Source organism: Poecilia reticulata, chromosome 15, assembly GCF_904066995.2.
Source record: "Poecilia reticulata chromosome 15, P_reticulata-male-v2, whole genome shotgun sequence".
Lineage (NCBI taxonomy): Eukaryota > Metazoa > Chordata > Actinopteri > Cyprinodontiformes > Poeciliidae > Poecilia > Poecilia reticulata.
Window position 1 is genome coordinate 19,223,586 of NC_088844.1, and position 12,225 is coordinate 19,235,810.

Below are 12,225 nucleotides of genomic sequence, written 5' to 3' on the forward strand. Positions count from 1 at the left end.
TGACATCAACATAGTCAAAAAAATTGTCTCATTGTTAAAATAAGCAGTGGGAACATTTTTAAAGCACCGACTGAAATAATGCAAGAGAAATAGCGGAACACCTTGTGGCGAATCTAAATAATAAATATAAACTCAGACATCGGTCCACACTGTATTCAACGCACATGCCACACAGCATGTTGTTTCTTCAAGAATAATAGTTAATTCATGGGATGGGGATGAAAAAAAAAAAGCTGTGCTGGTCTCTTGAGTTCATGAAAAACGAGGTTTATTTTTGGAGCACTCCCTGCAGTTCTCTTCCCAAATACTGGAGGCACTACAGAGAAAATAAGATCATTCCACAGCAGGAATGTCAGCACTAAAAGAGCCTTAAGCAACCTAAAAGAAAAGTAAAGATCTAATGTTTCCAAACATTTGAAATTAAAAAAAGAAATCTGTCTTGTCATGACTGTTTTACTGCTGTCACTCTTGCCGTACATTCATATGTTCATGAACCGATACAGTTCAATTCATCTTACCACCTGTAATTTACAATTTCCACTCTTAGGACATGTTTTATTGAGGAATATAATAGGTGTTGCACATCCTCCTTTGTCCATTTCCTGTAAGTAATCATCAACTTCTTTGTAAATAACTATCCAGTGCAAATGTGATGATGTTTTAAAGGATTGTGCTACAAGATAAAAGCATACTTTGGTCTTGGCCACTCTCACTAGTTGTTAGCATCATCCTTACTAATCTGAATTAGTAAGTACTTATAACCTATTACCAGAATCTTGCTTCAAAAACATAGAAATATCTCTTTAAGAAAATGTATGATCAAAATACACCACTGCTTTAAAATCTCACGCTTAAAAAAAAAAAAAAACTAAACTAAACTAGATTCCGTTTAAATTTGGACAGATGGAACAATTCAAAAGGTCCTCAAGAGTGCCCTATAAGGCATCTGCTGTATTGACTTTTATCTCAGGTTGAATCAGTGACTTAAAACTTCCAATTACAGTTAAAGATTTGCTCTGTACTGTTTTCTGCCTCTTCTCTTCAATCCACCAACTATATTCAATTTCCAAATTTGGCTGGGAAACGTTTAAACCCCTAATACGTTTGTGTGCCTCCTGAGGGTTCTGCTGATAAGATCAGCTTCCTCAGACAGACAGGTCCACACAGAGCTCTAATGGGAGGAAGCTGCCAGAGCTGAGGCAAAATCTTGTTTGTTCTGTCTGCTGGTCTGTGCAGTACGGCAATGAGAGCGGCAAGCATGTGCTCCCTTCTCCCATCTGGGATGCGGAGGTCCACCGAACAGGAGAAGAGGAAGTGCCTGAAGAAGTGGGAGGAGGAAGAGGAGGCATGACTTCATTTTCAGTGAAGAACAAGGACAAGAGAGGAAAAAAAAAGATGAAGAAACAGAGAATGATCCCTGGTGGACTGGAATGAGGACTCTGGAGTCCTCTAACGTTGTCTGCACACAAATTAAAGTGATGAAATTTGGAGTTCGTTCAGCATAATAACGTCTGAATTCACAGTGCCTTTCAATTTAGACTACAAGACATAATTGGGTTAATTATATCCACTACTGTTATTGGCTTTGTTAGAGTGTTTTTTTTTCTTTCTTTTCTTTTTTATTATGCCAATATCCCACAGCATGCGTCAAACTCAAGACATGGGGGCCAAATCTGTTTCATACCATAAAGCTGCTTTAAACTAATCCACTGGTTTATCCTTGACCTGTAGGTTCTTCAAACTTTGCGATGCTGCTTGCTCCCCAATGTTTTCTTTCAAATGACAGAGGCCTTCGCATAACTGTATTTATATTGAAATTTAATTCTGAAATATCAACGTAAATGAGGCTGAGAACAAAATAGTTTTCAGGTGTTAATTTGTAAAAAAAAAAAAAAAAGTTTTGATTTCATGTATTGGTTCCCTTCTGCTTTACAATTTGCTCTGCATTGTGTTGGCTTTTGACTAAATAAATTAAAGCATTAACTTTTGTGGTTGGCATAAAACAAAAATAATGAAGAGTTAAACATCTTTGCAAGGCATTGATAGCCATCAGTGTTGCTACACAGCAGAGAAAAAAAAAATGTTTCTGGTGTTGGTGAACCTACACAAAAATTAAATCAGATTCACGTATTTGCTGAGTGCAGACCTCAACGCCGCAAGGAAGAAAATTATTGAATATGTTGTGTTGGCCCCCTCAATGTTACTACTTCCTGCAGATATAAAAGTAGTTATTACTTTGCTTTTGGCATTTATTGCACATTTGCTCCAAAAATTGAAGGTTCCACATGTAAAGTTTTTTCATATTGATAAGTACATTTCAGGTATAAAGATTGTTGTAGACCATTTGTTTTTTTATTGTCCTACTTTTAAGCATTCTTTCATATGAAGAAAAATATAGGGGATAAAAACTGTGCATGTTTCTTCTGCATGAGATGAAGAAGCTACATTGTACCACAATTTATTTTTCTACTAAAGCCTTTAAGGTAAATAGTAAAAATGCTGCTGATGACTATGGATGTGCTGGTTACCAGTATTAATGGGTGTTTATTTGTTAATGTCAAAATCTAAATGACTATTTAAAACAATAAAAAAAAAAACATTAATTTACCTTTAGGTATAATTGTGCACATGCATGTGTTTGTCCTGTATGTCTCTATTTTGCCTTGTGTTGGACTGGCGACTTGTCCAGAGCGTAACTCACCTCTCACTCAGGCAGGGATGAAGACAAGGAGAAACAGGTAGAGACGATGGTGGATGGATGGATAATAGCACGATGCATAAAATCATGACATTTTCTTTTTACTCAAAATGATCATACTCTGGGAACCCTAAAGGTGATATTTATTGATTTAATCTTTCTCACTTTCCTGTTCTTTACCGTATGCCACTTTTTTTCTATAGAGAAAACTGTTTTCCTCCCAACGGCTTGTTTATGCAAGAGCAGCGAGATCTGTTCAGCTGTTCGTAATGGACATGCTGACAAGCCTGCTGGACATGTTTTCATTGAGTGGAAAGTGGCACGTCCCACAGGCTCATAAGAGCAAAGAGGCGAAGTTGCTTTGTGCCTCTAAACACTGAATCAACATAATCACATTGATCCTGAATCACTTGTGTCCCCTGAGGCCTGACTGAGAGGTGAGGCAGGCGGCTCCATCGTCACAGAACTATCTGACGACTTCAAGCACCGGAGGAACTGATTTGCTTAGTTTTTTTTTTTAAACTTGCAGATGCAAAGCTCACATTTTAATACAATTTAGCAAAAACTAATGAAGATAGAAAAATTTGCAAATAAAAAAAAAAGTTTTTTTTTTTTTTACACCACAACTGTGAAGTAAAAGTTTCAGACTCTTGATAGAGTGCATCACTAGAAGAGTACCTAGAAGGTATTTGGTATGCAGCATAAAATACATTTCAGTCCCTTTTCCCAGAGAACAGTAAGATGGATGATAGCAACAGAGGGCCAGAAAAATAGTGACAGTAGTCTGTAATTCCTCTAGGTATCTATTTTATTCTCTATAGAATTACAGAAAATCATATTTTGCCTTTATATAAAACCCATCTCACCCGTCTCTCTAGACAAATGACCAAAAAGTGGCCACTTTGATCTTGTTAAAGTTTGTTTGCAACCTAAGTTTTAATCGCTTTGCAAGGTTTGATATTGAGCAAACAGTATAAGATGGACCTTCTCCAGCTCTTATATCCAGACCAGAGTTTTGACAAAGTGAACTACCAAATAAATCCCAAGCATGAGCACTTCTCATCTGCTTGGGGTTCACCAAGAAGTGTAAAACGGACATACTATCCTGGAAAAAAGTAATTTCTTTGCACATTTAAATATTTCAATGAACAAAATGTAATATCAGCAAAGATAACCTTGAGTAAAAAGAATGTGTAGTTTTCAAATTAGGATTTCATTTATCAACCTGGCCCCTATGTGTCAATCAGTCAACAGGTCTCTGTTGAACGCTCACGCCTGAAGGCTGCCTGATCTGTAGAATTATGAAATCACTTAAACAGAACCTAAATGACAGCATGAAGTTACATAAAATACTTTGAATCAGTCTTTTCTCCAAAGTCACAATATATGAACATAAAACATGTTTAGTTTAAAAGCTAAACATGCTTTATGTTTAGCTTTTAAACATCAGCATCAGAAAATAATAAATATATTTTTAAAAGTTTACCCTTTTCTTTGTGCATACAAATAAGGGTGAAGAGAGAAGAATCACAAGTTTGCACAACATGAAAAAATAAAAATGAAAACATATAAAACTGAGCAATAGCATTCATAAATAGGAAACATTCAGGCTAGGCTTTGATAATCAAATCGTGTTCTGGGGCTTCATCCTTTTACATTCTGATTGTGAAGGGAGGCTGTGAAGAAAAGTTTGAAAGTTTGACACTTTAAATTTTAACGACTTGCTATATTTTGTATGTATGTGGTGCATTTTGCACATTTTAACGGTGTGCTTGATGTTGTTTCCTCCATAAAGTTTGGTTTCATGTGTGTCTAATAAAGAATGATATCATCAAATGTGAGGTGAGTTGTCTTGTAATCCAGATTGTAGATTTTAATAATTGCATAATCTGGTAACACTTAACAAAACATCGGAATTTACAGATGGCAGCGTGTTCCGTGTTTTAACCAACAAGCTGCTAAAAATGGCAATTTGGTGAAACAATTGTTGTCAATGACGACGGAACCAAATTAATCTTAGTCCAAGTTTATTAAGTAGTTCATGATTTAATTCTGCTATCTGCTTTTGGATTTCCATCTGATATTGTCTGTACTGTGTCAGAACCATTGTTCTCTCGGCTTGTAGCTTGAACAAGAATTGCACCCAGGCCTCTCCGAGACATCGACATCTTTTATCACAAGACCACTTAAACGGATCAATTCCCAGAAGTTCAACTTAAAAATCCAGGTTTATCTCAAAAATGTTATGACATCAATAATAATTCAGAGTTGGACTGAGACCCCCAAGACTCCCTATTCCTTCAACACATAAATATGCATAACCACCAACATCAGCAAACACAAACATCTGCTCAAAATGCAGTCAATTTGTGTCTCTTGATCAGCACTAGATAACACAATCAGGGAGCAGAGTGCAGACTTGGTACTGCTCCAGGAAAATCAAAACCACTGCAATCTCCGCCGAGGGAGTCACTTGGAGTCTCCAATCAGAGTGAATACGTTTTACAGAAAAGCAACCGCAGAGTTTGGGAAACAGAGAGAGTCTGTGTCAAGGTGCCCCTGGTTATTGACATGTTCTGATTGTGAACTAAACACAAATAAGTGTGTTTTAACAGTTTCAAGGGTGATAAAGCAGAGCTTGGATACTTGTCAGAAACCTTTAGAAGTTTATTTGAATCTAATCTACAATAATTAATGTTTAATTTAAGGATGTCTCTGTATGCTCAGTAAAGCATTAATTAATATATATATATATATACTCCTTACTCCTGACTACCAGGAAAAAAATTATTGTCCAATCACCATTTTTTTTTAATTCCACAATCTTTGTAAGGTAATTAGAATACTGAAAATTTTTTGGGGGGAAAACAATTTTTTATTTTTCAAATATGATGTGTCCATTACAGTGGACATTGGAACCCCATACATTTGAAATTGAACCTTGATGGCAACCAGTTTGTCCCAAAGAAAATATCCAAACATCAACATAAGAATGAATTTCACATTGACAAAACTGAGCACCTTTGCTCAGCACGAAGGTTCTGGGTTCGATTCCTAGCCCAGGGTCTTTCTGCATGGAGTTTGCATGTTCTCTCCGTGTACGGTGGGTTCTCTCCGGGTTCTCCGGCTTCCTCCCACAGTCCAAAAACATGACTGTCAGGTTGATTGGGCTTTCCAAATTCTCCCTAGGTGTGTGCGTGCAGGGTTGTTTGTCTCTGTGTTGCCTTGCAACAGATTGGCGACCTGTCCAGGGTGACTCTGCCTCTCACCCTGAACGTTAACTGGAGATAGGCATCAGCAACCCTCCCAACCCCACTAAGGGACAAGGGTGATTAGAAGATGGATGGATGGATGGATGGATGGATGGATGGATGGATGGATGGATGGATGGATGGATGGATGGATGGATGGATGGATGGATGGATGGATGGATGGATGGATGGATGGATGGATGGATGAATGGATGGATGAATGGGTGGATGGATGAATGAGTGGGTGGATTTATGGATGGATGAATGGATGGATGAATGGGTGGATGGATACAGAAAAAACAAAAATAATTACAAATGTCCACTGCAGAGAACAATTTTTAAACTTTTAAATACTACGATAAAATACAGTCAAAACAATTCATAGAATATTTTAATATGCTGCTAAGAGACTTATTTAGAATATGCCAACAAAATTTTAAACCAAAATTTGCACAATAAAAAGTTTTATGCACTTACTTTGTCTCCCCATAAAATGTGCTTCTACTGATGAACGTGATTTTTATGAATGAGAAAAAGGAAAGTATAAAAGTCCCACCCCTTCACATGTGGCATCATTGAAAAGCCAAAAAGAATTAATTCAGTAGAATGCAGGGGGTGGGAGATATTCAAGTTTAGAAATGTCCTCTACAGAGGACAAAAATGAACTACTGGTAGCATACAGAGACATAAAAAAGAAAATGTGTGGTATTGTATGATTGCAAGACCAGATGTTTGTCTTAGGTAATGTTTCGACACGTTGTGTTGTATTCATGTGCTCCATGTTAGTTATCAAACATTTGTTTAAAGAGAAAATCTAAAAATATACAGAAGCATTTATTAGTTGAATCAATGTACTTTCAGTGTGGCTTTGACTCAAGTTCTTGTTTTAACTGGTGCCAGGGCCAGATGTGTGTAGAGATAAAACACCTGACCTAACTGGACTGATATAAATTATTACTTTCCTAGTGAATGCCTGTAGACTGGTGGAGGTACAAATTGATTTAACAAAAAGGGAAACAGAAGTCTGCACATCTGTTACGGATGGCCAATAGACACATCGTACCAATAATCCCTGGTAAAGCAGGGTTATTTCATTTATTCAGACATTATTTTACTAAATTATACTCACATTTTTCCTTGCAAGAGTTGCAACACTTCTTGAAGGCGTAAAAGAAGACATTTAGACAGAAGGCTTTTAAATATAAGGTATGACAAGTAAAGTAGCTCTCTGAACAGCCGGAATCCTCTGTTGTGATCATAAAATCCTCCCTGTTAAATGTAGAAAACTCATGTTTTTGGCACAAGTCTTCTTTACTTTATTGGTAAATGCACGGGTGGAACTTAACATCGCGGCTTAACTCACATTACAAGGTAGACATACCTCAAACCCTAATTGGACATAAAAATCATATGCAAATCCATTTAAAGCAGGCAGTGAGAAGTATGTGAGTAAGATAATCCAGGGATGGGTGTATTTAACTGTCAGCCCACAAGCATTAATGACTCAAAAAGGTTTCATGTTTTTACACTTCTTTTTTTGTGTGTGTGTGTGTGTCAAAGCCCAAGCTTTGGGCTGATGGCAATTTTGTATTTAGCATCTGAATAGTGTGAAAGTGGGATTTTAAATTGTAGCTCCATCACCAATTTGACCGGGACAGATATTAAAAAGAAATCCCATACAGAGTATGATGGACAAAATAAATGAAAAGGAATCTAGGAGGGGCTTTGATAACAGGGTCAGACATGTAATGATGGATGATTGGGAAAGTGGGCAATTTTCACTCAACCTGTAGCAACTTCCAGGTTTTTTTTTCCTTCTTCAAATATGAGCCAAATAGGAGGTTTTGAAATAACAATTCAAACTACAGACCTGTTTACTCTAAAAGTTTTTGAACCAAATGATACTACACTGATGCCCTCTCTAATACTTGATCCACATACAGTACACAATAAAGAAACCATTTCCGTTATGTTCCTCTGTAAAAATGTATATACTACAGAGCTGTTTCATCTGCTCATTTTTTCAAAGCAGATTGAAATGTATGTAATGCACTTTAATATATGCGGCTAATCTCTTTCATATTCTTCCTGTGTATATTCGGTGCCTACCAGAAACGAAGGTGCAAAGCAGCACCACAATCTTCAGCACCACGTTTTCTTTATGATGTGGATTTAAACATATTTATGGAGTTCTTCATTTTTAATTTATCTTTAAAACATTACGACCCAAAGAATGTGACTTTGGGTCCCACTCAAAGTCATACCGATAATACTAATCATCAGTATTTTTCTTACTCAAAATACTGATAATTAGCATGCAACTTTTTGAACATTCACAAATAGAGCTCAGAGAAATTAAAACATTATGTGGGAGTTCAATATTTTTGTCACTACTTTATGGAGCTGTACCATTGTTCTCTTTAGCTTTGTGACTGTTGAACCTTCAACTTTTAGATTGCAAGAGAATAGCTGAACCAACACACAGAACATAACAGATTATTAGGAAAAACATATTTTAGCAATGCTGTGAGCAAGGCTAACTGCTTTAAAAAATCTTCAATGTAAAATAATGTAGACTGAATATTAGATTTTGATCAAGAAATGCTTAACTACGCCGTAGATTCCCTAAAAAAAAAAAATCTCGGTTGCTCTGTTCAAATAAAAACATTTCACTGAAAACTGATTAAATAAACCTTAATAGACAAAGAATGTTTTAAATTGTTTTATTACTTTTTTTTTTTTTTTCAAATGCAGGTACCATTGAATAATAGCACACCTTCCCCCAAAATCATTATGTAACCGTCTCTAAAGATGACCAGGTCATTTCAAAACTGGAAACTCTTCTAAGTTGAGTTATGAAAGCTTGGACAAATAAAGGTGCATGTGCCCATCATTTTAGTTTGCATTCATGAGGCACAAACATAAAAAAAAAAAAAAGACATTATGATTTGGTCTTAATTTGAGATATGTACATAGAGAAATACATTTGTGTATGGCTAAAAGGTGCCATTAAAAGCTATTTCACAAGGCTGCAGCTGATTAACTTCAAAGTAAAACCTAAAATGATACAAAGCCTTTATTAAAACACATCATCCATAACCGGTTACTTTCACCTCTCAGTTTCTCTTTTTCTCCCAAATTCCACCAAAAAAATCCATGTTGAAGCTGCAGAAAGAACAACAACAAAAAACGAAAAAAACAACAACCTGAAAACACAACAGATGCAACTGGTTCTTTACATTTCACACATCGAGCGGGTCCGCAGGCGCAGGTACGCTTCATTATATAACAGCAGATGGAAGAAAATACAGTATAACCACTTAAGCTTTATGCAACTTAAAGCAAGCCTTTCACAGTGTCACAAATGTTACTTCTTAGAAATCACCGTTTTTATAACAACCAGCTATTAAGTATAACTACTGATGGGTTTCAAATATGTACCAAAGAAGGTGTAGATGTAGTTACAAATAAATAATTTAAGCAGACTAGAAGGAGTACCTTAAGGATGTAAATATAAAAAATAGAAATCTACTGTGCGACAGAAGAAGCCTAAACATCGAGTTTTGGAACAGTAAATGTTTCACGTCAGTGTTTCTCCTAAAGAATTACCAATTTGAGTCAGACTGTCGAAATGTGAATCCTGTGAGTAGGATTGAGTTGGAGGACACTCCCAGAATCCCAGAGCCATCAATAAAATTGAGTGAGGAGGACACTACAATCAGTCTGAGCTGTCTCATTAAAGGGGAAGAGCGGGTCAACTCAAACAAGCCTGGGATCCAAAAAAAAAAAAAAGAAATCCAGAATATTCCATTTAATTAGTTCACTCATTTATTTGTTAAAGAAAGCATGCTTTTTAGTCCCTTTAAATTATGACTGCAAGTGAAAAGTTTTTTAGTTTTTTTTTCAGTGCACATATTCATCATCGCTCAAGTCTGAGTCATCGGCCTCCACCTCTCCTTCGATCACAGATTTCTTTCCTCTGCAGCAAGACACCACCAGGCCAATAAGAAAAGCCTGAAATAATGAGAGAAAAAAGATTATTTTACTTCCAGAAGTTGAATCGTGCACCTTTCGGCCACTCTTCCCTGAAAATGTTTTTTTCCAGGAATGCTTTTGAAATACACGTTTAATCCTTCTGATCTGTTGCGGTAACTAAGCTGCATTTCTGATTCCTCTCTCACAACATTATGACTCCAGGACGTCACATGATGAGATGTCCTGTTCCAGAGAGCCTCGTTCCAACTCCCTCCTTAACAAAGGTTAATGAAGAGATTTGTCAACGTTTTGTAACTTACCCCAATAAAAGCCCAGTTCCCAAAGTAGTAGATGGTGCTAAAGAACCAGAACTTGTGTAGGAAGAGATAGGTTCTCGTCACAGTGCACTCATCTGAAAAAGAGAGGCAAGAACTTTTTTTTACATTTTTATTAGCAGCAGAAGAAAAAGACAACATGGAAGGAACATTTTACAGTTTTAAAATGCTTCTTTCTCCTAATTCTTGAGCTAATTTGATGTAAATTAACCATATTTTTGTAGGCCAGTTCTGATTAATGATCTGCAGGTTAAATACTGAAAAATTTGAGGTTTGTATTTATTAAAAATAAAAAAAAGTACAAAATCTACTTTCGGTCTATGAACACGTCAAAGACAACGTGTCCTGAAATGCACTTTGTTTTAAGATAAAAGTTAGACACAAACTCCAATGCACAAATCAAGATGATACTGTAATTTAATCACTTTTTGCTTGATTAAACCTACCACTATTAGAGAACCTGTATCTTTCTGCCAATTTCTGATAGTCCTTAGAAAAAAAGGTGAAAACAAGTATGATTGATATATATGAATGGTATATTACTGGTTTTCAGATACAGTCCCGCCCCCTACATTTTTCCTGTCTGCTGACGCAGATATGTAGCTTCTATGTGCTGCTACCAAGCGGAAGAAAAAAAGCACATCAGGAATCAAATAAATTGTGACACATCCATTGCTACATGGTGTATGATATGTCTGAGTTATAAAGGTGTCTGAACTCACTTAAGAGCTAAAAACAGGCAGCCATTACAAAATGGAGCAGTGCCTCAGGCAATTTTGTTATTCTAACCATAAAAGACAACCAGCAGTTGGAGGAGAGGATAGTTGTGTCACTGTCGATGTGAAACTGGCAGAACCAATGAATAAAACTAGAATGATGTAACACTTAATGGTGCCTCGCCTCAAACATATTGAGTTTCACTTGCGGAAAAGCCAAAAGGTAAAAAAAAGCATGAAGCAGGCATCAACAAATCATAAAGACTGTGAGCCAGTGTTTACAGGGTATACATGCAGACAGCCGCAGATTCTAATGCGTTTCAAATTCTTACAGCCAAAGAGCCGCACACCTGCAGGTTGAGAAAAAAAAAATCTTTAATCTTACACGGTCCTTTTTGTGATTCGGTGAAAACGATGGGTGATAGTGAACCCATTCTCAATAATGAAAAGAACTAAGAGGGTCATCCACATGACCTCAGTCACAAGACTGGAGAGAAATATTACAATTAATGCACACACACCCACGCGCACACACACACGCACATGCACACGCACACGCACACACACACACACACCCACACACACGCACGCACACGCACACACACACACACACACACACACACACACGCACACACACACACACACACGCACACACACACGCACACATGAAAAGCTGTGTCAAGTCCTGCTTTCAACATTCCTGAATGTGCAAGTTTGTGGCTTCGGTTTTAACCCATGAACAACTACACCTGCAGCTCAGAAAATTAATAAACATCAATAAATCAATAAATCATCAGTTGTAAGTCTTTACCAGTGCCTGAAATTTTTAAATCTAACATCAAGTGTACAAAACTACCAACCACTGACAACCCAAATACCAGGAAAATGTAGAAAACATAAAATCCTACAAATTAAGGGGGGAGTGCCCTCTCTCGACTTTTCTACATCCCTACTGTTAACTAAAAACTCTGTACTTTTGCCACCGGTATGTTTATAGTTATTTTTTTAAAATAATTTATATCAAAAAAGCATTTCTTTCTTTCCTTTTTTTCTAAATTTGTGCAAGTGACCGTTATCTATGAGTAGATTTACAAAAAGAAGCGCAGAGACAGAAGTGAAGAACATGCAGTGAATGAGTAGCTTTACAGGACATTTACTGCATGTCCTTCAGTTCTATATTCTGAAAAAATATGATCAGATCATATATGTATGGTTGTGTTGAAACCAAGAAGGCAAACATACTGTAGGAG

General features: G+C 36.6%; 1 protein-coding gene across 1 annotated transcript in view; it reads right to left on the minus strand.

The window, feature by feature from the left end:
• Positions 1–8,656: 8,656 nt before the first annotated feature.
• The window catches only part of lmbrd1 (LMBR1 domain containing 1), a 53,941-nt gene continuing 50,372 nt past the window's right edge, over positions 8,657–12,225 (minus strand). The window contains exons 15-16 of the mRNA XM_008429860.2: positions 10,245–10,336; positions 8,657–9,963 (exon numbers count right to left, since the gene is read on the minus strand). Coding sequence (XP_008428082.1) covers positions 9,853–9,963; positions 10,245–10,336 — 203 coding nt within the window. The 3' untranslated portion in view covers positions 8,657–9,852. The remainder of the gene's footprint in view (positions 9,964–10,244; positions 10,337–12,225) is intronic.